Source organism: Antechinus flavipes, chromosome 1 (assembly GCF_016432865.1).
Source record: "Antechinus flavipes isolate AdamAnt ecotype Samford, QLD, Australia chromosome 1, AdamAnt_v2, whole genome shotgun sequence".
NCBI lineage: Eukaryota > Metazoa > Chordata > Mammalia > Dasyuromorphia > Dasyuridae > Antechinus > Antechinus flavipes.
In genome coordinates, this window is record NC_067398.1 from 289,838,338 (window position 1) to 289,865,338 (window position 27,001).

At 38.7% G+C, this 27,001-nt stretch overlaps 1 protein-coding gene across 1 annotated transcript; it reads left to right on the forward strand.

The window, feature by feature from the left end:
* The first annotated feature begins 6,271 nt into the window (after positions 1-6,271).
* Positions 6,272-26,468, forward strand: DMRT3 (doublesex and mab-3 related transcription factor 3). Its single transcript, XM_051987004.1, has 2 exons — positions 6,272-7,069; positions 24,791-26,468. Exons 1-2 carry the CDS (start codon positions 6,595-6,597, stop codon positions 25,753-25,755), a joined length of 1,440 nt encoding a protein of 479 aa, XP_051842964.1. The 5' UTR covers positions 6,272-6,594; the 3' UTR covers positions 25,756-26,468.
* Positions 26,469-27,001: the final 533 nt, after the last annotated feature.

The window sequence follows — 27,001 nt, forward strand, 5'->3', positions numbered from 1 at the left end:
AGAATCAAGTCAGAATGATGTATTCTTTGGGAGAGCTTTTTATTCTCCAGAAATTTCCCTTCCCCATCTTTTGGGAGTAGGTTAAGAGAGAGAATATGAATAATTCATTTAAACCTCCTAGGATTGTTGTGATCAAGTAAGATAATATTTGTAAAGTACTTTGGAAACCTAGAAGAGCTTAATAGATATAATAGCTATTAACAGCTATTATTATTTTATAACTGTTATGTTTCCCCAGTGTGGAAAATAAATTCATCATTAGCCATCTATAACTAATCTAATTTATAGTTTCAAAAGAGTTGCCACATATATTAACGCTATGCCTCTATGCACATAGCATATTTCAAGGCAGATTCTGCACATAGCTGAAGCTCAGTCCAGGGCAGGTCTCTTAGATCTTGCTACAAGGTCTTAGAAGTAGAAGAAACCAAATACAGACTTTGAAAACTGTAGTAGATATTGGCAAACAAAGCTCTAGCCTACCTCCCCTCCTTTATAGATGAAGAAATGGAGGATGAATTATTTGAAGTAAGGGAGAGGTCCAAAATCACAGTCACTTCTGGAAAGATTCCAGACTACAATTCAGATTTCTAGTTTCTTCCTCTGACTTGGGGCAGGATGGTTTGGGGTAGAGAAAAGAAAGGAGAAGGATTTTAAAAACCATCAGTCTCAAAAGTACATCATTGTTCCATGGAGTGATGAGACCAGTAGTCACTGATAACCCAATCTAAAAGATGACCATTTTCAAAAGTCGCTTTGGGTCTCATTTTCTAGTAACTACATGCAGCAGAAGGCACCACTTACATTTGGCCCTAAGGTTTCAATTCAGGTAGCCGAGCTTACAAGATCGTGATTTGGTTGAGCATTTTTCATAGGAACAAATCGGTTCCCTGATATTTTCAAATGAGTTCTCAAACCAGTTGGTTTTTAAACGATTGGAAGAATGAGAGTTGTTTTCAAGAAGTGGTGTTTCTCTGGGAAGACTAAGAAACAGACACCTGAAGAGTGAAGACTTTAGAAAGTTGGAATTTTTCTGTCTGCTTGAGTTTTGCTCATATTATGGAAAATCCACCATGTGCAATATCTAGCTCCTGAGCTCCACCCCCACCACTTTCTCCAAAAACATCTCGGAGTGTAAGGAGACATTTCTTTTAGAAGCAGTTCAGAAACACTGTAGTCCTTTCTGTACTGAAACTTGTGAGCATGTGTGCATGCACACACTCTTATATGTATTTCCTTTGAGTAAGTAGAGAGAGGGAAAGAGTCATGCTTTAAAAAATTAGTACACACACACAGAAGTTCATCAAATCCCAACCTGTCCCTTTTTCCATAATGGTCGTTTTTCCCTCCACTTTAACTCTTAGGTTTAGAAGTGTACTTCAGAGAAGAAAGAAGGAACGAAAGAAGAAAGAATGGGAAGGAGGGAGGCTCACCAATTTAAAGAGAGAACAAGCATATTAGATTTGATTCGGACACCCATGGGTAACAACTATTACTCATAAAAGCTATGCTATTTTCTCACCCTAACTCCATATTCATCTGCATTATACCGGTTCCTTTCTTGTTTCCCTTTCTTTGAAAGAAGGATCGTTAAATACAGCTAATTCCATAAATAAGAGTCAGGGTTTGGGGAAACGACACCACGATTGTGTCGCTCATTTCCATGGACTTCAAAGATACTGGGACAGATAAAAAGCAAATTAGATTTCGCCCTTCTAGAACCTAGCTATCGCCCCTCGGGAAGTTTACTTGTGTCTCTTGTACATTCCCTTATCCATCTCTCCCACCAAAATATGTGCCTCTCCAATCGGGGCTGAGGTTGTAGGGGCCACCATTTAATGGTGCTCTTTTGGGCTTCCTACCTAGTGATTGCTGCACAAAAAATAATCCTCGGGGTGGGGGGATGGGAGGTGGGTAAAGTGAACTAACCAAGAAAGATGAACCTACCTTTCCCAAAGGACGTGCATCTGCAAAATTCCAGGCCCCTTGTTTCCCCAAAGAGTATTACTTGCTTTACTTCGGGGTCGAGAGGCAGCCTGTGGAGCGCAAACTCTTGCCCCAAATATTTATGACTGGTGGACAGCCACTGACCTTTGGTAATTTTTTCTGGGCAACCGCGCTTCCCTAACAGTTAACTGTACCCACTCTGATTCATTAAGAGAGTGTGCTCCCGCAGCCCTTTGAGGAGGGCTTCGATGTCACTAATTTCATAGGGTGTTGGGGAGTTTATTCCAATTGATATATGTTACTTTCTTGGAGTAGTTATGTGAAAACAAGGACATAGTGCCACTGAAAGTAACGGGCTGTCTGACTAATCTTAGCCTCTCGAATCTGACTATACATCTTTTTTCTTTTAATTTGATACTGGCCCTAAGAATTTTTCCCGAGAGGCAGGAGAAATGGGAGTATATGTAATGTCGAAAATATGTGTAGAGAGGGGAGGGGGAAATAGAGGTGGGAAGGAAGAGTGGAGGGTGAGGGGTATGGAGGGAGAGAAATGATTTCTATCCTTTACAAAGCAAAGATACCATCCTAAAATGACTGCTGCTTTAGTAACAATAACATTAGTTAGCTACATAGAGGGTTAAAATGGCAATAGTGTGATGGGAACTAATCCCCTCCTCTTAAAGACGGTATATTAGCAGCAATGTGAATTCCATAAAATAGAAACTTTCTGCTTCCATGCGGAACCTGGAACGTTACAAAATTAGGTCGATTAGTTGTTTCTCCCCTCCCCAAGAGCTCCTTGGTTTCCCCGAGAGAAACTAGATAAGGTTGGAAAGCACCTTACCGTGTATGCAAACACACATTTTCTTTATACACACATATATGATACCACCCTTTAGCCATTAATACTTGTCACACTGGAATTCCTCTCAGTTTATCGTGTTTAAACATACACCATAGGAGAACGTGAGTGGATTCAGTCTAATGAAGTTACATATACGTCCTTTTTAATCCCCCACCCCCTTCCCCTTCCATTGCAGTTTCTTTGATGATTTTTCCCATAAGTGTGTAAGCTGCTTGGACTTAGTGGAACCAAGCATTCTCTCTCCTTAAATGTTATTTGGACCATATGCTTTCCACATTCATTCCCGCTCAAGCTATTCTTCTGGGTACTAACTGCTAACACGTTATAGTCACCTTGAAATTTCCTCTGCTATTTTCCAATTAAAAGCTTAATAGCCCTGGAAACGGAGTTCATGTGGTGAAGTTTACCATAGCCCCTTGTTCTGGAAGGCTTTCTGCTGGGATCCCATTATGTGCTTGAATAAACCTTTTCTGCAAACAGAAATGGGACTCGGGGTTGTCAGGTGTTGAGTTACAATAGACTTTCAGGCAGGGGACATTTTACTAACATAAATACAAACCTGTCCCTATAGGGAGATGTTGTCAAATACTGGGATATGGAAAACATTCCCATCAAATATGAGAAAAGGATTACTGCACTATATCAAATGAGTATTTAAATCTTAGCCCCCAATGTGCACTCGAGTGAAACGGGGCCCCGAACCAAATAATCCAGAGAATTTTAATGGTAAACGTAGGTGATAGGGGGAGGAAATGGGCTTACTTTGGTCCTTGAAATCTTTTCTATTACCGTCGTAGATTAAAAAAACAAAAACAAAAAAACAAACCAAAAAAATCTTTATTGCACAGTCTTGTTTGGAATTAGTGTTGAGTTGAGAAATGAAGAGCGAAAGTCTTTTTTTTTTTCCTTCGGCCAGAGTGTTGTCTACAGAAATGCAGGCTATTTCAGTGTGGAGGTTCCAATACGTATTTCAGACTCCCTCTTTAATTCCTTCATGACGTGGAGAGGGATTGTGCCAGCTCTCCCCTTCTCCCAGTCTAGTAGAGCAGAGTAGATTATTATTTTCCTTAAAACCACTAGCATTACTCTAGTGGACATCGGATGGTATTTTACTAACACTTTACTGCTTCAAATGCTGTTTTATTTGCCGTTTTCCCTAAAAGTTTTTTTTTTTTTTTTTTTTTTGGGGGGGGGATAGTGACAAGGAGGGGCGATTTGGAGGCGGGGAAAAGAGACGGGTTGAAAGGTATTTGATATATATATTTGGTGGAAACGTTTTCTGTGAAGTTACAAGCATGTCAATTCGAAGCAAAGGAATTCCTGGAGGGTGGGTGGGGTGGGGTGGAGGTGGTGGTAACTGAATTAATGCTCTGCCAGAAGTTCTAACTCCAGTGTGTGTGTGTGTAGAAACCTGGAAAATGAAGAGTGACGAAAGCAGGCTGCTCTCGGGCAAGTCTCTTCAGTGTTTGGGGTCATCGACAGCTGGACAAAATTGCAGCTGAGTATCTAGTTTGCTTAGTTTTCTGAGCAACTGACATTTCTGGCTCACTTCCTAAATTGCTAAAAGTATTGTGTGAGCTCAAATTCCAGAAAACTTTAAGAAAACATATGCAAACAAAAATGTTCATATGTAGAAAGGATAGGAAGTATCACCACAAAAACAGTTCGGTATCTTAGACACTTTCAAATCAAACCCTTTGGGAAGAACACCCCCCCCCAATTCTTTTGAGTTTATTTTTGGTTTAAGCATGTCGAACATACAAATCAACAGAAACATATGGCTTCATTGAATAATCAAAATGCACTTATGTATATGGACCTGCAGGTCCACACACAAGCATATCCCCAAACACCTCTTAACACATTTCCCTGATTTGTTTGGAAATTGGTCTTTTCCCAAAAAGTGAAATCGCAATATCCACTAACCTAATACACTTATAGTATAATTTTACAGAGTTTATTGTAATCACTGTCGGAAAATGTATGTGCTGGATATTCTTTTTCAGGGCAACCGAATAAATTCCAGCGTTCCCCAAGAGAGGAAAAACAGCCACTTTTCCTCAAGAGAATCACAAATGGAGTCTCTGAAATGTTTATGTTTATCAAAAAAAGATCCACCATTAAACTAGCTACGATCTCGAACTATGTTGAAATATTGGCCCCTATGGCAGTGCAAAATGTTTTCCAAACTTCCAGCCTTTCCCGTCTCTTCCAAAGACATTTGCAGATGGGGATCGGAAACAGCCAAGCTTGGAGTCATTTTCCGAAGCAATTTTGGCAATTTCTAAAGAGGCCAAGATTCAAGTCGGCTTTAGATAATGTAAAATCCTGGGACGGGGTCCAGAGAGAATTGGGGGGAGAGACCTGAAAGGGGAAGAGTGTTATTTCAAAGCTGAACGAAGCAAAGGAGTCCCAAACCATAACTAAAAAACAGAGAACCCGGAGACTTGGGTTTAGGTGAAATGAGGTCTCCATTTGGCTCTTTTGAAAGATACCGAGGAGAGGGTAATTAAATTCACGGGGACTTTCTAGGATACTTGGTCTCTAACGCAGCTTCTCCAATTTTTCTGAGTGTTAAATACAGAAATTTTTGAAGCCACTACTAGAACCATTCATAGACCTTTAGGATTATTTGTTATATTAAAAACTGTGGAGTGAGGTGGGGATGGAGTGTGCTGCCGCGAGTTCCGGCTTTTTAAGTAGGCAGTGTAAGGGGCCCGCTAATCGATTCTTTGCCTTTGTTTATCAGAGTTTGCGAGATTCGTTTCTCTCATCTGGAGCAAAAGAAAAAATACTTCTAGAAAAAAACATTGATTTTTTTGAGATCAACTTTCCAGAATACCCTCCTCCCCTCAGCTCTCTTCCCCGCCCCTCCAACTCTACCATCCCCAAACTTCCAGGGCAACTTTTCTCCTGCGTTTAGAAAGGCCTCGATTGAGAAATCGGGTCGATCCAGCCTCCTCTCCACTGGGAGGGGGGAGCTCTTTGGGTCTTAAGTGCCTAGGCACAGCAGGCAAGAGATCTCCGCCATCACAACGATCTCAGAGGGATTGAGGGACTCAGGAGGGAAAACGTTTTCTTACTCGCTTTCTCCCTCCTCCTCTTCCTCCTCCTCCTCCTCCTCCTCCTCCTCACACCCTCCCCCCGCCTTGGCATGCACTCCAGTGGCTATCGGGTTCGTGCCACCGCTAGCTGTAGCAGCAGCTGGCGAAAAGGAGGCGGGAGGAGGGAAACAATTGGGAGCGCCCCCGTGAGTAGGTGACAACGGAGGTGACAGTCTAGGGGTCTGAACGAAGAGAGGAGGAGGAAAGGAGGAGGAGGAGGGGGTGACGGTGGGGAGCAGGAGAAAGAGACGGGGACCCCGGAGGTGGTGGGAGGGAGAGAGAAGTGGGGGGAGGGGAGAAGGGGAGGCGCTCGGCCCCTAGGAAGCGCGGAGAAACGCTGCAGTCCGGCTCCAGACGTCAGATAGAGCTCTCGCCCTCTCCAAGCAGCGGCCGCGGCTCCTCTTGTGGAGCGTGGGACCAGGAGTGTCGGCTGCCGCAGACGAGCAAAGACCCTTTGGGACGAGTCCTGTTTGTGGACTGAGCGAAGTAGAAGCGACGGTGTTCTAAACTAGGTGGACTAAGGAAAAGACGAGAGGTAGAGCGTTCACTCAGGGCGTGGGGGGCGCAGCTGGGATCCTCAGTTGCCTCTTAAGGCTCCTCTTGTCCTGTCTTACTCCAGTACCCCCTGTACCACCCCCGCCACTTCCAGACTGCCAGCTCCCCTGGGAGCTTAGGGGTATGAACGGCTACGGCTCCCCATACTTGTACATGGGCGGCCCGGTATCACAGCCGCCGCGGGCGCCTTTGCAGCGTACCCCCAAGTGCGCCCGTTGCCGCAACCATGGCGTGCTCTCTTGGCTCAAGGGCCACAAGCGCTACTGCCGCTTCAAGGACTGCACCTGCGAGAAGTGCATCCTCATCATCGAGCGTCAGCGGGTCATGGCGGCGCAGGTAGCGCTCCGCCGGCAACAGGCTAACGAGAGCCTGGAGAGCCTCATCCCGGACTCTCTGCGGGCCCTACCAGGCCCCCCGCCCCCTCAATCCGGAGACAACGTGTCGGCCCCCCAGCAGCAACAGCAGCCTCCGCCGCAACCTCCACCGCAGCCGCAGCAGCCGCCCCGTCCAGCGGAGCTAGCGGCAGCCACTGCCGCCCTGCGCTGGGCCTCCGAGCCGCAGTCTGGATCAGGGCTGCAAGGGCAGCTCTCCAAGACAGGTAAGCAATTCGGGGTTGAAGGTACAAAGCAGTAGGCCCCTGAACCTAGGGGAAGGAAATTAAAGGACTTTAAGGGTTAATCTTCGGGTGGACTGAGCAGAAGCGGGGATGGGGGGGCGTAGTTGACACTGCTCCCAAACACCCAGGTGCACACCTCTTCTCTGGGAGTGTGACTTCTTCCTCTCTCAGCCGCTTAGATCCTATGTTGCTGAGTGGGGAAGAGAAAGTTTGAGATTCGGGAACTAGGGTCAGACTCTTGTCCACCTGGAGCCTGGACAAGAGGTGCCCCCTGTTCTTAAACTCCAGCTAGAGCAATTGCAAAGATGTCTGACTCCCTGAGAATCTTTTTCAGACTTAAATTAAAGAAGTGACTTTAAAATAAAGACAAGTGGCGACACATCAAACCCCACCACTTACAAAGTATAATTCTAGCGGCCTTTTACCTTTAGAAAAAGTCTCCGTTTTAAGGTGCTGGGACAAATGGGAAGAGGCCACCTTAGGGCTAGTACTGTTAGATGAATGAAGTCAAGGGCACGAAAGAAGTGTTTAGGGCTCTTGAAGTCATAGCTCTAACGATTTCCCCTGGAAACCTCAAGCAAACTCAACCTCTTCCCTTGTGGGATTCTGGAACTCAGAGTTATTGGAAGACGTGAAGCAATGCCATTAGGGACCAGGTAAGCTCTCTCCACGTGGTGGGGAGCAGAAGTGTACGGTGAGAAAGATAGGGATGTGGAGAGGGAGAAGGAATTTCAGCGAGTGAGGGGGAGTAGTCACTTGCAAAGGTGCTAGGGTCTCTTCTATAATGCTCTCTAGACATCTCTAAACCCGAGGTCTTTAAAGAAGGAGGTCTTTTTGTTTTGTTTTGTTTTTAACAAATTAAATTGAGCAAAGAAATTTACTGTAGCTCAATAGATTCGTGATCCTGACAAACAGCTTGGGAACTGCAAAAGTAGAGGGAGTGGAGAGAAAGGAGAGGAAGTAGAACAAATCCTTGTGATGGCCTCTTTGTTTTCTCCCTTTCTCCTACTTCTTCCTCACTTCCAGAAAATGAGAGGTGATGCCGTGGTTGACTACTGTGAAGTCCACTTTTGGCACGTCCCTAATTCCTCATACAGTAGCCCTGCTCACGCCTCTCCAAATACTTCTCAGAGCTTCTATTTCTTCACGGAGATAAGGATGGGAATCTATAAACTCTTTTGATTTGTTTATAGTTATGCTCTTGACTGATTCTGAGTTTGTACATATTTGTATTCCTTACACTGGGATAAAATACCGAACAAGGGAAAAGAAAGGATTTATTCCAGGAACTGGTGTGCCCTAAGGAAACAAAAGATTCAGAGATCCCTATGGGTTGTGCTGGGAGTGGGAAGGAAAAATCATAAGGCCTTTTAAATATCTAGGCAGGTGTGGCTATGCCCCTTTAAAGGACTTAGTGCTTTCTTGTTGCCTCCTACTCCCCTAAATAACTAAAACACCACTACACAACAGGATGATACAGGCCTTGAAGAGGCTGTCTCAAAAGAGTGGAAGCCGTTCCTGAGTTGGGTAGATACTGAGCAGGTGTTAAAGGTCAAGTTCTACTTCATTACACAGCAAAGAACCATTCAGACTTAAAGTCACATTGTTTGAGGAACTGGACCAATCATTTTAAGAACAAAGAAATGGGGAAATTCATCAGAATTTTCCAAAGGTATTTGATACTGCACGGTACCCTAACATTTCAACCAAATTAATAATCTGAACTTAATTCTGTCTACAGATAATATTTATTTTATTTTTTCAGTCAAAAACGGGTCACCACTGGTTTAAAGAAGCAGGAAAATTTGAATGGCTCAGGTTCTAGAAATTACATTTGAGCGATAACTTTCCTTTTCATGGTTCCCTAGCTTAGTAACCCTCAGGCCAGAGCAACAATCCACCTCTCAGGGATTAATGTTTATCTGCCTTTTGAATTCAGCCATGACTGTGTGAGGTGCCTGAGACCTATCTTTCCTAAGGGAGAACAGATTCGAATGCTCAAAACCCCCCAGCCAACCTGTTTGATTCTCTTCCTTATAAAGGGATTTCGAGTGTTCAATTTAAATATAGATTGTTCATTTAATCTTAACAACTTTTATTTTTAACAGAGGAAGAAATAAAGGCCTAAGAAAGAGGCATGAACTGTCTCGGGATGGGGAGGGGGTAGTTTGTGGCCAAGGTTGGACTTAAATCTGGTTTGCTAATTCAATTCTCTTCCCACATTGACTCAATTTAAATTTGGAGAGGACGACAATTTTTGAACAAAAAGATGAAATTAAATTTCGTTTAGAAGGGCAGATACTTTTAAATGTCTCACCTTCTTACAAAATTGAAAAGCAACAATTAGGAAAGAAAACTTACAGTAACATTTTATGGGACTCAATCTAAATGATTCTAAGATGATTATTAGTCTAAATAAATCAAAGCCAGACTTGGTTTCTTCTTCCCCCCCAAACCACTTCCTCCATGAGAAATATCTTATTCCAAGTCAGAAGAGGTAGATCTGAGCAATTTAAATAATTAGTATGTTCATTACGCATCTTGATAATTATAAAAATTATAATTTTTTTAAATCAATAAATCAAAGCCAGACTTAGGTCCCTCATCCTCTCCCTCCCAGACTAACAAAGTTAGCACAAGAAGTAGTGTTCAAAACCATGAAGTGGAGAGTAGCTACAATAAGTGTAAACATAATCATGTCCCTGGAAAGAAGGCCTGAGAAATAGGAAGAATTGTTTGAACAGTTCTTCCTAATGACAAGAACAAGTTGGTTTCCATCTGAATACTCACGCTATTGCATTTACATTTTCACCTCTTTGGTTGTAGTCCCTTGATTTGCTGCCCTTGCTAAGTTCTGAAAAACTGGAGAGCACAGAGAGAGCTTTCCTTCTATGGTTATTAGAACATACATACACAAAACCACACTGAGGCATGTCAGAGAGAAATGCCAGGATAAAAATATTTGTTGCAATATTTATCAAAAAGATGCAATATGCACATACAACTACGTATGCATATAGTAGTATGTGATACAATGTACAACATATGTAGTGCATGTGTATTAGACCTATTTCTTCTAAAGGAGGCCATATCTGCTATATCTTTATGTGATATGTGTCCATTATATGCTTATATATTCATATGTATTTATGAACTAGATCTACAGCTGTGCTGTACATACATGCAGTGTACCCATTTGATATATTCATGGGCATATCATAGTGAAGTAATATCTATAGTTAGATGCTAGATTTTCCACGAACAAATATACAGGATATCACATGCTGTAGAACATGTAAATTTCTCTTGCTACTTCCTTCCTTTCCAGCTCCCAGAGTCAAAGACCCAGTTGTCCTTTTTGCAGGGCAAAGGATCCCTAGAAAGAGAGCACTCAGCTGTGGGGGAGGAAGCATTTTTTTCCCCCACTATCGGATACAAATGCAAGTGAACAAACACATTGAAGCTTCCCCCCTCCCCATCCCCATTTGTTGAGAAAGGTGCAAGGCTGTTAAAAAACTACATTTGCAGGGCGCCAGAGGAGAAAAATCTCCCAGTAATTGACTGTATTCCCTCCATGCCAAATCCCATTTCTGTAGCCAAGAGACTTTTCCCCCTTAATTCTATCTCCAAGATTACTCAGAGGCAATGCTACTTTTAATTCAACAGTTTAGCACTTTGAGCACTTCTTCTACTGTGATTTATTTTTCAGTTCAATTCAACAAGCATTTTTCAAAGGTTTGTTATTTTCAAAGCTTTATACTTAGTGCTGACTAGATAGGTAAATGGATAATTTTAATATTCTCATCAGGATCCAGATATAGGTATCCTTTTTGCTTTTCATTTTCCCCACAGGACCATTTTCTACTTTTCTTCTAGATTTGAGAGACAATAAACATATAGTGAAAAATATCTTGGGCTGGGAGTTGGGAATCTGGGTTCTGGATCTGCCAGTTGTTCCACCTTGTGTAAGTCTCTTCCTAGGGTTTCATTTTTTTATTAGCAAAAATTAAGATTTGAATTAAAATCTTTAAAGTCTTTTTGCCACTCTAATGTTGAATGATTCTACTATTATTTTTTAATTATTACATTTTGATAGAGTTAAAGATTAATGAGCTTAGGATAAAAAGTTGTTTGATTCACTTAATTTCTTGACTTTTAACATTTCCTTCCCTTCTTCTCACCCTCAAATAAAATATAATAATTTTTTTGAATTACGAAAAGAAAAAAGCTTTTCACAGAACTCTTAAAAATCAGTTGTTAGTGTGTCTGAAGGAACAAACTGAACCAGCTAAGCCAGCCTTTCAGCATTTGGTATCAGGATATAAGCAAAGATAAGGGTCAGAGTTGGTTGAAGTGAGATGCTGAGGTTACACATTCCTCTATGTCACCCCCATTATCCTGTCTGAATTAACCAGCTCCTACCTCCTTTCTTTAGGAGGAAAGGAAGAATTCTGGAGTGGGGAAGATGGGAAGATCTATTTAAATTCCCTTTTAACATGTACCGTTTTACATAGGAAGCAAGAGGGTCACAGGAGGAGAAGGAGGAGGAAAAGGAGAAAAAAGAGAGAGAGAGAGCCGAGAACAAACATAGAACATTTGGGAAATATTCCAAATTTCTCAAAATATAAAGAAACATTTTTAAAATTGATTTGCTGCAAGTGGAATTTCTTCAAAAATTGGGTGAGGAAAGGTTTTTATCTCAATGAAAAGGTTTACGAGAATAAGGAAAGGAGGGAATCAAATAATAGAGAGTGGTCTTCTTTCTACTCTCTGTGCTTGATCTATATACCTCAGAAATACAGAATCCCTTACCCCTCGCTCCCTTTTTTTTTTTTTTTTTTTTTTTGGCGGGAGGGAGGAGCTTTCTTAGTGTATAGTATCTGCAGATTAAAATTATTGTGTTAATACTGATAGCTGAAACCAATCTTTCAGTTAATTTAAAAGAATAGGAAAAGGGTAGGTGAGAGAGACAATTTGAATTTTTTTAAAATTAAGCTTTAAAAATATTTGGGAGTAAGAATATACATGGTGTATGTAAACTGCCATTTACTATTGATATTACCATTCCTTTCAAAACACTACTACTTAATCTGCTCAAGAGAAACCAGATATAAAACACAAACTATACATTTCTTTTTGGTTGAATCAAGAAAGAAGAAATACGCAGGTTTGTGATGGAGGGGACCACTGATTTAAGGAACTCTTGGGTTTGTATCAAATATGCAATTGCATAGTTTTAGAAAATTTCCTGAAGCACTTGGAATTGTGATTTGCTTAAAGTGATACAGCCAGTGTGTGTCAGAGGCAGAATGTGAATTTCCTGACTCAAAGGTTGAATCTGTAACCAACAAACCAGAATGATCCTGGCTAGAGCTAGATCTTGTTGGATAAGAGATAGAATCTGTGATCCAATTGGAAATAGGGAACTTTGAGATCAGGAAACTTATCTACAATGCATACAGACACCTCAATAGTTTGAGAGAGTTGTGTGAGGCACCAAGTTGTTAAGAGTCCAGAGTGATAGGGAATGGAATTTGGACCCAGGTCTAAACGTTTTATATACATATCTATATCTGTATTTTTCTATATTCCTATAAACACACATATTCACATATAGACAGTTGTAGAATGTAAGCTTTTTTTTTTTTTTTTAAAGGCAAGGATTTTTCGTGTTTTCTTCGTATTCCCAGCTTCTAGAGTTTGATAAACACTTTAGAAATGTTGTTAAATAATAACAATTATTATTAATTTCGTGTTTTTCTCATCACTGCGGTAAGGTAAATATTGAAAATATTGCTTTAGAACTTAAAGAGAAAGCAACTCCGGGAAATGTGACACTCGCCGCTAGTTTGAAAACTTAACACCACCATCACACCACCCCCAAAAACACAAAACAAAACAAAACAAAACAAAAAACCCAGATCGGCTGAATTCAGGTCTGGAGCTTTGCTTTTCATACTACACTAAAGTAAGGTTAGCTTGCCTGATTCAGTATTAGTTGGATGCTTTCTCCGGGAATCTTGATTCCTGCCGGACTTGGCTATAGGAATAAGGGGGATAGCAGAATCTCTGCAGAGAATCTCTAGTTTTTGCTGTACAAAGATAGTGCCGCGGGTTCAGACCTGCCTTTTGCATCACTTGGGGTTAGAATAATCTTTTCCATCTATGGGAGTTGTAGGCAAGGTCATTCAAAGCTAAAGCAATTTTGCCACTTTATAATGGCCCTTTTTTTCTCTCTCCATTTTTTGTTTCTTTTCCCAGATATCTGAGGTTTTCCATCTTTTTTTAGTGTGTGTATGTATTTGTTGGAATAGGATGGCAAGACATTGCATATATGAAGTTGTACCCATTTGTATGAAGACATATTCTTTCCCCGATTTCAACTCCGTTTCCCTACCTTCTAGGAATTTCCCTTCCTTCCTTCCTTCCTTCCTTCCTTCCTTCCTTCCTTCCTTCCTTCCTTCCTTCCTTCCTTCCTTCCTTCCTTCCTTCCTTCCTTCTTCCTTCCTTCCTTCCTTCCTTCTTTTCTTTCTTTCTCTTTCTTTCTTTCTTTCTTTCTTTCTTTCTTTCTTTCTTTCTTTCTTTCTTTCTTTCTTTCTTTCTTTCTTTCTTTCTTTCTTTCTTTCTTTCTTTCTTTCTTTCTTTCTTTCTCCCTCCCTCCCTCTTTCTTTCTTTCTTTCTCTTCCTTCCTTCCTTCCTTCCTTCCTTCCTTCCTTCCTTCCTTCCTTCCTTCCTTCCTTCCTTCCTTCCTTCCTTCCTTCTTTTCTTTCTTTCTTTCTTCTTTTCTTTCTTTCTTTCTTTCTTTCTTTCTTTCTTTCTTTCTCTTTCTTTCTTTCTTTCTTTCTTTCTAAATGTATCCTTCTCCTTCCTCTATAGTTATCTCTTAAAGCAAATTCTCTCCTGAATTTCTATTGCTACACCATCGTGCTAAAATAAAGGGACTCATCTTGTAATTACAACTTCTCAGAAAACCCTAAGTGTGAGTTACTCTTCACTCCACTATTCCCTCCCCATCCCCCAATTTTGGAATTAGAGGAAGATGGAGAAGGAATGGGGAGAAATACTGGCAAGGAATCTGTTCTCACACTTCGGAGATGAGGGGATGAGTTGGAGTAAGAAGAAGTAGTAAGAGCAAGTTTCCTGTGTCTTAGAAACTCTGGTATTACTCTTATCGGAGAAAGAGAAACAAATAAATCCCATTTCCCAGCCACAGCAGGCAGCTATAAATCTGGCGGATAGCAGTGCTATTGACTCACATACTCAACTTTTCTTTCCCCTGATAAATGAACTCCTCAGTTTAAAAGATTACAGTAATCACAGAAGGACAGTGTAAATCGAATCTGATAGCAATAACTTTCGGGGAAGGTCAGACTCAAGTGAAATGTTACCAAGCAACAGGCATTTTGTTTGCAAAATACAATCAAAGAGCATTGATGAGAAATTCCTCCCTGCCAGCCAGTCAGCACTTTCTACTAACAGCTTTAAAGGGGGAAAAGAAGTAGACTTTATAAATCACATTCCCTGGAGCACTTGCAGCCCCTTTCTGGAAATGTTGCACTTTTCATAGATGGGGAGGAGGAAATTGTCCCAGAAGAAGCTGTCTTTGGTTCTCCCTCCCTCCCTCTTTTCCTTCCTTCCTTCCTTCCTTCCTTCCTTCCTTCCTTCCTTCCTTCCTTCCTTCCTTCCTTCCTTCCTTCCTTCCTTCCTTCCTTCCTTCCTCTTCCTTCCTTCCTTCCTTTTATTCTTCTTCTTTTCTTTCCTTTATTGGCATTCCTTTTGGGTTTCCTTTTTTCCTGCCCTCACAGAATCTCAGAATTGGAAAGAACTTCAAAAACCATCTTGCCCAATACATACTATTCTGCTGACAAGTGATTATCCCACACTGATTATTGACTTCTTCAGGCTAAGGTGGAGGAGTGTGTGTGTGTGTGGGGGGGGCACTAGCTATCCTTTCTTCATTCTCTTTTATGTAGTTCTGTTAGTAAAAGCAATTAGGTACATACATACAGTGTATGTATATATTTATATATATTCACATATGTTTAAGATTTATAAAGTGTTTTATAATATTAACTTATTTTATTCTCACAACAACTTTAGGAGGTAGATGTAAATCCCCAATTTACAGAAGAGGAAACTGAGGCAACTTTGACTAAGATTACACAGCCAGTGTCAAATTGGATTTGAACTCGTCTTCTTGATTCTAGGTCCAACATTCTATTCATTGTGCTACTTAACTGCATTGTAAATTTTACTCTTTCTAATCTTTACCTATGATTAATTACAACATCTGTTCTATGGGCCAAGAAAAATGTCCAATCCTCTTTAAAATCTCCCTCTCTCCTTCCTTCCTGTTCCCCTCCTCTCCCCTTTCCCTTTCCCTTTCCCTTTCCTTTCTCCTTTCCCTTTCCCTTTCCCTTCCCTTTCCCCTTCCTCTTCCTTTTTCCCCTTCCACTTTCTCTTTCCCATTCCCTTCCCTTCTTTCATTTTCTTCCCTTCTCTTCCTTTCCATTTTTCCATGTGTTGCCTTACATCAACATTTTTTTACTGAACAAGACTGACTATTCAACTGGAAGAGTTTTTTTTTTGTTGTTGTTGTTGTTGTTGTTGTTGTTGTTGTTGTTGTTGTTGTTTTGAGGTGTAGCAATGATAACATTGATGGCATTAGTAGAATTACCATTAAAATGACTGTAGAATGTTTAAACAATTATCTCAATATCCCCTTAGTATATGTCACCTGAAATTTACTTGCAGGGGGGCAAAGCTTGACTACTGAATTAAGGACAGATGATATCTTTCTTTTACTCAAAGAGTGATAACACATGAACTATTTAGGAAGTGGAAGGGGAAAAAAAAGAGACAACCCTGATTTTTTCCAATGGTTAGATAGATTCTTCAGTAGTTTCCCCTGCCCTCCCTTAATTCCTGCTTACTGAAAAATGTCTCTTTCTGACTAAAGGAAGAAAAGATAGACACCGGAATTTGACTTTTGAGCAGGCACGAGTAGATTTCAGCATTTGGGATTCGGGATTTTGCAAAATCCCCAAACCTGCTATTCTAACCTCTTCCTTAGCTGGGTCATCAGTTAATACTGAATGTCAGGAGCCACCCTTTTCTTTAAAATTCACTAACACTGTTCTTCTAATCATGTGAAAAAGAAATGAAAGCTGTTTACTCTTTACTTTTTCATGGTTTATTGTTCTCATTTTCTGAAGAGATTAGGATAGGTAATAAGGACTGGACCAATTCCCTGATGTAGGGAACCCCCTGGTGAGGAAGCTTTCCCTACAACTGTAGCTCATCATCTTCTTTGTAATTAGTGATACTAGAACAGAGATTTTTAGCATTTTTTATTTTTTCCCAAATTATGGACCCTCTTTGCAATCTAGTGATACTTCAGAATAATGTTCTCAAATGCACAAAAATAAAATACGTGGGCATTACACAGGTTAGTTATATTAAAATATATTTGCCAAAATATGTTTAAAACGCCAGCAACAACAAATCCACAGTCCCTACGTGAAGAATCTTTGTTTTAAAGAATTTCCTCAAGCACTAAGAGGTTCAATGATTTGTTTAGGTGGCATAGTATTTATCTGAAGTGGGACCTGAACTCGGGTTTTTGTGATTCCAAGGGCAGTTCTCACAGTTTTATCCATGGTATGAAATTTTTTTTGTTCTCATAGTCATGAGACTCTGGTCATCAAAAAGACAAATTGTAACAAGGACAGAGTTCCTATTTGAAGTCAGGCCTGGAAGTTCTAGTTGCTGCTAAAAGCCCCCAATAGGTCTATTGTCCCTGATGGATCTCTATCAGATGTGCATGGTCAGAATTCTTTTTCTTTCTTTCTTTCTTTCTTTCTTTCTTTCTTTCTTTCTTTCTTTCTTTCTTTCTTTCTTTCTTTCTTTCTTTCTTTCTTTCTTTCTTTCTTTCTTTCAAGTTACAATATGTAAAATTCAGATTTTCTTCATAGGATTCTTCCTGCTTTAAACCTCAGACTTAAAATAATCTTGCCAGTATTTTTAAAATAATTGTTTCAATTTTTTATTTCTTTTTTATTCTTGGAGTAAGGAGGAAAAAAACACAATATACATTTTAAATTGCTTGACGTGATTTTAAGGACAAAAAACAGTTGTTGACTTTGGAGTGAAGGAACATACCTGTATGTGCTTATATCTTTGTGTTTTAATTTGAAACTTGAAAGGTAACATGTTTGTAGAGACATAATAGAATATAATACATAAAATACACTATTTTATAGTAGAAAAATTCCTATTCACATGTCTAACTGGAAAATTTATCATAAATGTGCTCTGGATTTTTTCAGAATGAACATTTTGAAACAATTATTTTAAAAATACTGGCAAGATTATTTTAAGTCTGAGGTTTAAAGCAGGAAGAATCCTCTGAAGAAAATCTGAATTTTACATATTGTAACTTGATGCAATATTTGTGTGAGTAGAATTTTTGTTGTCTTGTTAGTCAAACAACTGTGGAGATGGAACCTGATTTGGGGCACAGTTGTCTATTTACCTCTTTTGAAAAACTTTAAAAGACTAAGAACAAGGTACATAAAGTATTATCCTTAATAAAAGTTTATCTTTAAAGGAATATCTGTGTACCTTTTTCCTTCAGAAATCCATATTCATAATCAAGAGCTGAATGTATCATCATTTGGATAATGACAAACATTTAGACTTTTAAAATGAAGGATTTAGCCAAAAGTCTCTCATAACACAATAAACATGTATGCAGTACAACAGTGTACTTGAAGTGTTAACCCATCATGAATGAATGTCTTGGGTAGGAATCATTCTTAAGTGAGAAAATATAACTTCAGGGCTGATGTTGCTCTAACATCAAGGCATCAACAGCTTTGGGATGTTGTGGGTATTTCATATACATGTGCTCATCTAGTAGAATTTATAGTTGTATCTTAAAATGTGAACTATCTGAATGTGTCCCCTCAGTGTCCTTTCAATTTCCTATGTAATTCTCTTATTTCTTATATCTGAAGTGGGACCTGAACTCAGGTTTCTTATAACTTAACTGGTTTAAATACAGTGGATTTTAACTTGTCTAGTGTAGAGGGCTGAAACTCTTGAGTTTATGCACTGAGGTCTGGATAGTTGAGCACTTAAGGCTAATTACTGATTGCACAATACTCTATAAGCATATACTTGGAAAATGGTCCTTCCTACTATCCTGTGCTGGCTAGATAATTGGTGTATACAGAGAATTGTAGGAGGGACTAGGGGGTGGAGTAAGACGAGCCAGGGTCACTCTTGGTGACAGATGAAGAAGGAAGGTCACAGAAATTCTGCTTCCATCCAATTCAATCCTACCTCTAAAGACCAAGAATAAAGACTAAAGACTTTTGCTTATCCTGATTCCTGCTGATTCTAAGGTATCCAGGGTGCTAACTCGGTCATTACAGTCAAGTACATTGAACTTAGTTGCAATTTCATAACTGTTGGCTGTGGTCTCAATTCTAGGTAGCTGTGTTGCAAATATTTGTCCTCCTTACAAAGGAGACCAGATGAGAAAATGTGGATGGATTAATAACACAAACTCATCACTACTATTTGAAAAACAACTGAAAGGGTATGCTCCACTGAACACATCAGTAATGCCATCTCTCTGAACAAAGAATAACTTTTTTTTTTTTTTTTTTTTTTGCTTTTTATTTACAAGTTATATGCATGGGTAATTTTACAGCATTGACAATTGCCAAACCTTTTGTTCCAATTTTTCCCCTCCTTCCCTCCACCCCCTCCCCCAGATGGCAGATTAATCAAAACATGTTAAATATGTTAAAATATAAATTAAATACAATATAAGTATACATGTCCAAACAGTTATTTTGCAATACAAAAAGAATAGGACTTTTAAATAGTGTACAATTAGCCTGTGAAGAAAATAAAAAATGCAGGCAGACAAAAATAGAGGGATTGGGAATTCTATATAGTGGTTCATAGTCATCCCCCAGAGTTCTTTCACTGGGTATAGCTGGTTCAATTCATTACTGCTCAAAGAATAACTTTTAAACGCATTTAAAGCAGCTTGATATATTTGTGCATAGAAATGCCTATTCCCGTTTACTAACTTGCAAAACTCAGAGAACATGTGTGGGGCAAAGATGGAAAATGCTTTTAACCTGCCAATGTTTCTCATCCTTTTCTTTTTCTTTTCTCTTCTTTTCTTTAATAATATTTTATTTTACATGAATTACATTTTTAATATTTTTTGGTTTCAAGTTCCAAATTCTTTTTTTCCCTTCCTCCCTCCCACTCTCCCTCTTTTTTTCTCCCTTTATGAATTGTTCCATTTTCTTGGAAGGTAGATACATACATAGTAATATTCAGGTGATGTTTCAAAAAGAATTCTAATGAAATACAAATATCTACTTTTTACTTGAATGATATTATCTAAATATAACTTCTTTCTTTTGGTATGTAGGGATGAAATAAAGAGGGAAGAGAAAGTATTATTGATATTTTCCATAGAAAGGAATGAATTTGTAAGTGAATTTTTCTTAAACTTTCTTTTCACATGAGAAATTTGCAGAAGGGAAAAATATTTTTTTCTTAGGGATTCTTAAAAAACTAGCTGAACTTAAATATTTTTCATTGTTCTTATAGTTTTCTTAGAAAAACTAGTCTTTGCTTCTCTCTATGGGAAGAATCTCTGACTCCTTTAAATTCTTCTAACACTTAGGATGTATACAGTTTGATACTTAGAATCATGGATTCAGAGTTGGGACTTTGATGGCCATCTCCTCTGAATTGTTAATTTTATATAAGAGGATATTGAAGAATAAATGGGTTGAATGACTCATCCAGGGTCATAGAGAGCAGAGACAAATCCTAGATTTAGACTTGGGGCCTCCAGCCTTCAAAGTCAGCTTCAACTTCAGATCCTTAAATTCCAATGAGTAGAGGCCAAATCTGATAGGGGGATAGGTATAAGCCTGTATATAATACCTAATTTGTGCCAAGTACTCAGCTAAGTGCTTTACAAATATTATTTCATTTGTTCCTCACAGCAACTGTTGTAATGAAAATGCTGTTTAAATCCTCATTTTACAGTTGCGTAAACAGAGACAAACATACTTGCCTAGGGTCACACAACTAGTAAGTTATCTCATAGAAGATTTGAACTCTAACAGGCCTGTCATTCTATCTACTCTATCTATCTTCTACTTAGATACCTCAGTTATATTTCTATGGTACTAGTATATTATCTGGGCTCTCCTGCATTAAGTATGTCAGCACTTGAGTGTATAGCTTTTTCATTGTAGAGAGTTATGAATATTAAAAATGGAAATTATACAGGGATAATTAAAATACGAATGGAGACTTTTTTTTTTTTTTTGAAATAAGGACACCCAATTCAGTTAGTGCATTGGCTGTTAATAGGGGCACCAACTTATCCTGGTCCTCCCTGATCCTTACATGAAGGGGCAAATGTCAGGCCTTTTTAACAATTTATTTTGCACACTGAATACACCAAAGCTACTCTAGAAATTGAAAAACCCTAGATCAATTTGTGGTTGAGCAGCTAATGAAGATCACCATTACAATCTTGACTTTTGAATATCTAATAATTTTTTCCCTGAAATTTGTTCTGAGATGAATATATGCATTGGATTTTTATTATGAAGGCATGTTGTTGTAGACTAGGAACATACAATCAATGTCAGAACTAGAAGGAAATTATAAGTCAGGGTATTCATATATTCATAGGCAATATATCCCCTTCCATTATATTTTATAAGAGATTGGCAGATTTAAAAATAATTCTTAGGTAAGTCCCATATCAAATCATAGATTTTAGAGCTAGAAGAAATGTTAAAACTCAAATCCATCAAATCCAATCCCTTCATTTTACAGAATTTTAAGAAACTGAAACCTAGAGACGTTAAATCATTTGGTCACACTACCCACAAACATCTGAGGCAGGATTTAAGCCCAAATCATTAGTAAAAATGAGCATAAAGTAAGTGAACTTATAAAAGGAAGTGCTTTATTAAAGTTGCATTGTACAAATATTTATAATTTCATTTATTTGTTTATAGAGATTTATATTTATATCATAAAAAGGCAGCATGCCAGAGTAGATAAAGAGGGTTGGCCTTGGTTTTTCATGACATGTAATCATAGCCACATTCATAGTTAACTCTATGCTTTGCAGGGTAGAGGGGTAGCCGGACATGGGATCTAATTGGAATAAGGAACTCCTAGTGTGGAAATACCTTCTATTAATGCAGATAACTATTTTGCAATTTATAATTTTAGAAAATTGAACTGGAATACCAAGACATTAAGGAACCTACAGTCTATATATATCAGAGGCTTGAACTAAGGTCTTCTAGCTCTAAGCTAACTCTATTCAATATGTCATGTTGCCTTTAAATAGACTTCAATATTTTTTGTATTGATGATTTTTTAAAATAAAATAACATAAAAGTAGTAATAGTATATATGTTATTATAAACAAACTAATCATAACTTCCTATTTTTAATAGCTTGCCTAAAGCAAGTCATGCCTTTTTTCTTTGGAATTATTTGTTAGTATTAATTAGCCACTATTTTAAAGTACTGCAACTGATTTATTTCTGATGAGGGTTTCTTTATATGTGGAGTCAATAATGACTTGATGAGAATCTTATATTCACAGATTCAGATCTGAAAGGGATTTAATAGTATTCCATCATTTTATAGGTGAAAAAACTATTCAAAGTCAGGTCCTCCACTCTTTCTGTTACACTTTTCAGCGCTAATTGAAAAATGCCTTTGCATTTTCCACAAATTCTGTTGACAGAAAAATTTACAAAATCATCTTAGGTTCAAATCAGATTTTTTTTGCAAAGGACTATTCAAGCTTTAAATTTTTCTGTGTTCTTTGGTGGTTTCAATCTTGTCTGACTTTTCATGATCTCCCATTGGGGTTTTTTTTGGCAAAGATACTTGCAATGGTTTGCCATTTCCTTCTCCAATTCATTTTACAGAAGAGAAAACTGAGGCAAATAGGGTGAAGTGATTTGTCCAGGGTCACATAGTAGTAAATGTGGGAGACTGGATTTGAACTCATGAAGATGAACTTCCCAGTGCTTTAAACACCGGACTGTTTAGTTGCCTAAATCTTTCTGTAGGTGTCAGCTATTATTATTCTTAGAGCATTAGGTTTAAAGCAATCTTAATAGCATAGTGGCTTATTCAGGACCATTTCTATCCAAACGTCATTGAAAAAGGTGAGAACAAAATAGTTTTATTACCACTATTACTGCTGCTATTATTATTATTATTGTCAGTATTGCAAGGGCCTGTTATGTATGTCCTGAGAGTTCTTTCTCTTTTGTAGATTAAAATCTGTCTATAATTTAGAATTTGAGAGCATTGTTTGAAACTTAGAGAAATTACTTGCTTTTGATCACACAGCTAGTTGGTGTCAGATGAGGAGTTTGAACTGAGGTCTTCCTAACTCCAAATCTGGCAACCAATCCATTACATCTATATTATGCCTAATAACAAAAGCTTTCATTTATAGAATGATGTAGTTTTAAATTCTTTCCTTAACTTCATTTTCATTTTTTAAAAAGTCAGTTAACAAGCTTTCTCTCTCTCTCTTTCTCTCTCTCTCTCTCTCTCTCTCTCTCTCTCTCTCTCTCTCTCTCTCTCTCTCTTTCTCTCTCTCTTTCCTGTCATTGAACTAAAAGTTATTATAGGCCAAGAAACTTGTCCTAACAAATATACATAGACAAACAAAAGTTTCCCATATCAGCTATGACCCAAAATATGTGTCTCATTTCACATTTTAAGTCCATTGCCATTCTGTCAGGAGAAGGATTGTATCCTTTTGCTTCAGTCATTTGGAATCTGGATTTTTCAGTATAATAGTCAGAATTTTCAAGTCTTTCAAAATTGTTTTCTTTATGATGTCTTTACATAAAGTCTTTTAATTTCTTTATAATGTCTATTTTACATCACTTTTTGAGGTCTCTGTTCCCTCTACAACTGTCCATTTTATTATGTCTTTTAGCACAATAATATTCCATTACATTTCCATACCATAATTTGTTTAACTCTTCCCTAATAGGTAGACGTCCTGTTAATTTTTAGTTTTTTTTGCTACCATTATAAGATCTGTTTTAAATAATTTTGTATATCTAAGTCCTTTTCCTATTTCTTTAATCTTTTTGAGGTGGCATTGTTAGGTCAAAGTATTTGCATAGCTTAATGACTTTGGGGGCATAATTTCAAATTACTTTGCAGAATTGCTGGAGCAATTAACAGTTCTGCCAACAGTGCATTAGTGTGCCTGTTTTTCCACAGTTCCTTTATCATTTGTCATTTTCACCAAACTGAGGTGGAATCTAGAGTTGCTTTAATTTGCATATCTAGAATATTAGTGCTTTGAAATGTTTTTTAAATGGTTTCAACTTTTTTTTTTTAAATTAAGAAACCAATTGATCCTCTTCCTTCCCTCTTCCTTAAACCTAAAAACGTTTTCAGTATACTTGAGATCTCCTTTTACAGGATCTTCTGCATCTCCCTTTATAGTGTTATATTAGCTAATATATTACATTTTAAGACCTAAAGAAGTATACTTCCAACTAGTACTTATGATAGCTTGATGTAGATTTAATAATATCACATTTTTTTTCTGGTTAAAAGCACTTGTTTATTTGTTGCAGTATCAATTTGTGGCAATATGTTTTGCTGAGCCACTATACAGATACAAAGATAAAATTCATTGGAAAAACAGAACTTCATAGCAAGTGACCACTTTCACAGGGAGGTCATTGATACATAATCTATTGGAACACTATTGGAGAAAAAACATTCTCTTTCTATAGGACTGTAAGATTTACAAAAATTTCCTCCATAACAACCTCATGGGGATGGATTGTTCAAGTATTATTATCCCTATTTTGCAGATGAGGAAACTGTGAAAGCACTACCTTGGAGTTTCAGAACCTAAGGTCACATCGCACCTCCATCACTTACTATCTTGTGAAACTCACTTCTCTATGTCTCAGTTTCTTCATTTGTTAAACAGGACTTCTAAGGTTCTAGTTCTAGATGTGTGTGCTAGTTTTGCTCTATATGATAGTATGAACTTGGCTCACCTAGGGTTACTAATAAGTGGTCAACAATTGGTAAGTGGCAGTACTTTGATTTGACATCCTAATTCTTCTGATTCCAGGGCCAGAGTTCTCACTGGCACACCACAGCTGCCTTAAAGAAATCTGATTTTTAATGAATTCTCTCTGGGCATGTTAATAGTAAGTTGGCCAATTATGTTACAGGGAAAACTGTTTGCATGGATTGAGTTACTGGTTATGCGGACCAATCTCTTCAAGAGTATACATATCATGTAGCTATTCTATTCAGAAAGGGAAGACTTCTGGGAATGGAAAATATTCCTCATGCTTATCACGGAGAGAGGGAATTCTGAATTTTGTATCTCTGGTTGGGGGTATTTAATTATCTGTTGTCACTTTTGGTCAAATTTTATTTTATTCTATTAGTGTTTACTGAACCATATCCCATCTTGTATTTACCTTTCTAACAAAAAGAGGGAAAGGTTATCCTAGTCATAAAAAAAACCCCAAACCAAAACATTTTGCATCTAGAACATTTATTACTCTTTTTAGCATCATCAGGAAAAGATTAACCCAGTTGTTCTCTGCTTTTCAGACATGACTGAAGAGAACCTGGGAGACAGCAGTGCAACTGACAATACAGAGGTCTACAGTGACAAAGATACAGATCATAGGAGCTCCCCAGATGTGGTAAAAAGTAAAAATTGCTTCACCCCAGAGAGCCCAGAAATTGTGTCAGTAGATGAAAGTGGCTATGCCATTCAGAAAAATGGCAGCACCACTGAGAGCCGGCCTGATAGTCCGAAGTATCATTCTGAGCAAAATCACCTCCTGATTGAAGGCCCATCAGGAACTGTTTCTCTGCCTTTTAGCCTGAAAGCCAACAGGCCACCCTTGGAAGTGTTAAAAAAAATATTCCCCAACCAGAAGCCAACAGTGCTTGAGCTGATCCTAAAGGGCTGTGGGGGCGATTTAGTGAGTGCTGTAGAGGTCCTCTTATCCAGCAGGTCATCAGTCACTGGAGGGGACCGAACTTCGGCTGAATCAGAAAGTCTTGTCTTGCCTTCCAATGGGCACATTTTTGAGCACACGTTGAGTTCCTACCCCATCTCATCTTCGAAGTGGTCTGTGGGGTCTGCCTTTAGAGTTCCCGACACACTGAGATTTTCCACTGATTCTAGCAATGTAGTTCCCAATCCTTTGGCGGTTCCCCTGCAGCACCCCTTTCCCCAGCCACCCCGGTATCCCTTGATGCTGAGGAATACTTTGGCAAGAAATCAGTCCAGCCCTTTTCTGCCCAATGATGTCACCTTGTGGAACACCATGACTCTGCAGCAACAATACCAGCTGAGATCTCAGTACGTCAGTCCTTTCTCCAGTAACTCTACCAGTGTCTTCCGGAGTTCTCCTGTCCTCCCCACTCGCACGCCTGAAGATCCTCGGATCTCAATCTCTGATGATGGATGTCCGATTGTATCAAAGCAACCTATTTACACAGAGGATGACTATGATGAAAGATCTGATTCCTCAGACTCTAGAATACTCAATACATCCTCTTAAAGTGGTGCCTGACAGGTGATTAACTAAATGGTATTTACTGTGTGTTTGAACACTTGGGTGCCATGAAGAGGGAAACATACTGTCCAAGGCTCCTTTAATTATGTGACTTTGCTTGATACTATACCTTAGCAATAAAAAACATAATTTATTTAATTTCTTGCACTTCACTGGAAAATGCCAAAAAGCTATATATTCTGTGGCTTTAGTGCTAACGTTGATTGTAAATGAGATTCTAATGCTAAGTAAGAATAGGCATGGGAAAGCTGGGACTGTGGAATTATTTAGAGTGGGATGAAAAGTCTCTTTCCCCTTAACTCAGACAACCTGGAATGTTAAATTAAATAATATACTTGAATGCAATTTTGTAAGAGAGGATTCCTCAGGACGTAAGGCACGGGAAGGAATTGGTTCAGTTACAAATGGACTTTAACAGGAATATTATATTCTTATGCTGAAAATCATTCTTGCTTTTAAAAGAGAGACTGCACTTGAGAATAGAGTTAACTGCTTATGTGCTAATTTAAGCTTTGGACACTTTTTAGAGACAACTACTATTCTTTTCACATGGCTAGATTGAAACGTGTAATGTCGATGTAAAACCAATTAAAGCTGTGGATTGCATGAAATGTATTGTGAAATGAACACAAGATTAAGCATTGTCAGGTTAATGTAGCATGCTAAGGACTCTAGAAAAAAATAAACTAAGGAGATGATCTTGGTTTATGTCATTTATACCTGTGGGAAGTACATCTCTAAAGAGATGAACTTGGTTTAAAAGGGCATGTTAGGACCCTAGCAATGTAGGGAAGACAATGAATGCTAGTTTATATTGCCTGGAAATTATGAGGAACAGAGTTGAGGGCTATACTAAAAACAGGGAATTAGCCTTCTTTTCTCTCTCTCTCTCTCTCTCTCTCTCTCTCTCTCTCTCTCTCTCATTTTCTCTCTCTCTCATTCTCTCTCTCTCTCTCTCTCTCTCTCTCTCTCTCTCTCTCTCTCTCTCTCTCCTCCCTTCCTTCCTCCTTCTCTTCCTCTCTCCTTCTCTTCCTCTCTCCTTCTCTCCCTCTCTTCTTTTCTCCTCCTTAACTTTCTGTTTATCTCTCTCTTCCTTTCCCTTTCCTCCCTTCCTTCTTCCTCCCTCCTCCCACCTTCTTTCCTTTCTTCCTCCCTTCTCTCTCATCAAAAAGTACAAGAGTCTCCCAAGTACAAAGTATATACACATGATTTCCCCTACCACAACAAGCAC

Excerpts from the sequence above, each read along its gene's own strand:
- DMRT3 (XM_051987004.1), top strand. The coding sequence starts at position 6,595 with ATGAACGGCTACGGCTCCCCATACTTGTACATGGGCGGCCCGGTATCA. Across the intron at positions 7,070-24,790 it reads AGGGCAGCTCTCCAAGACAG|ACATGACTGAAGAGAACCTG; the intron begins GTAAGCAATTCG and ends TCTGCTTTTCAG.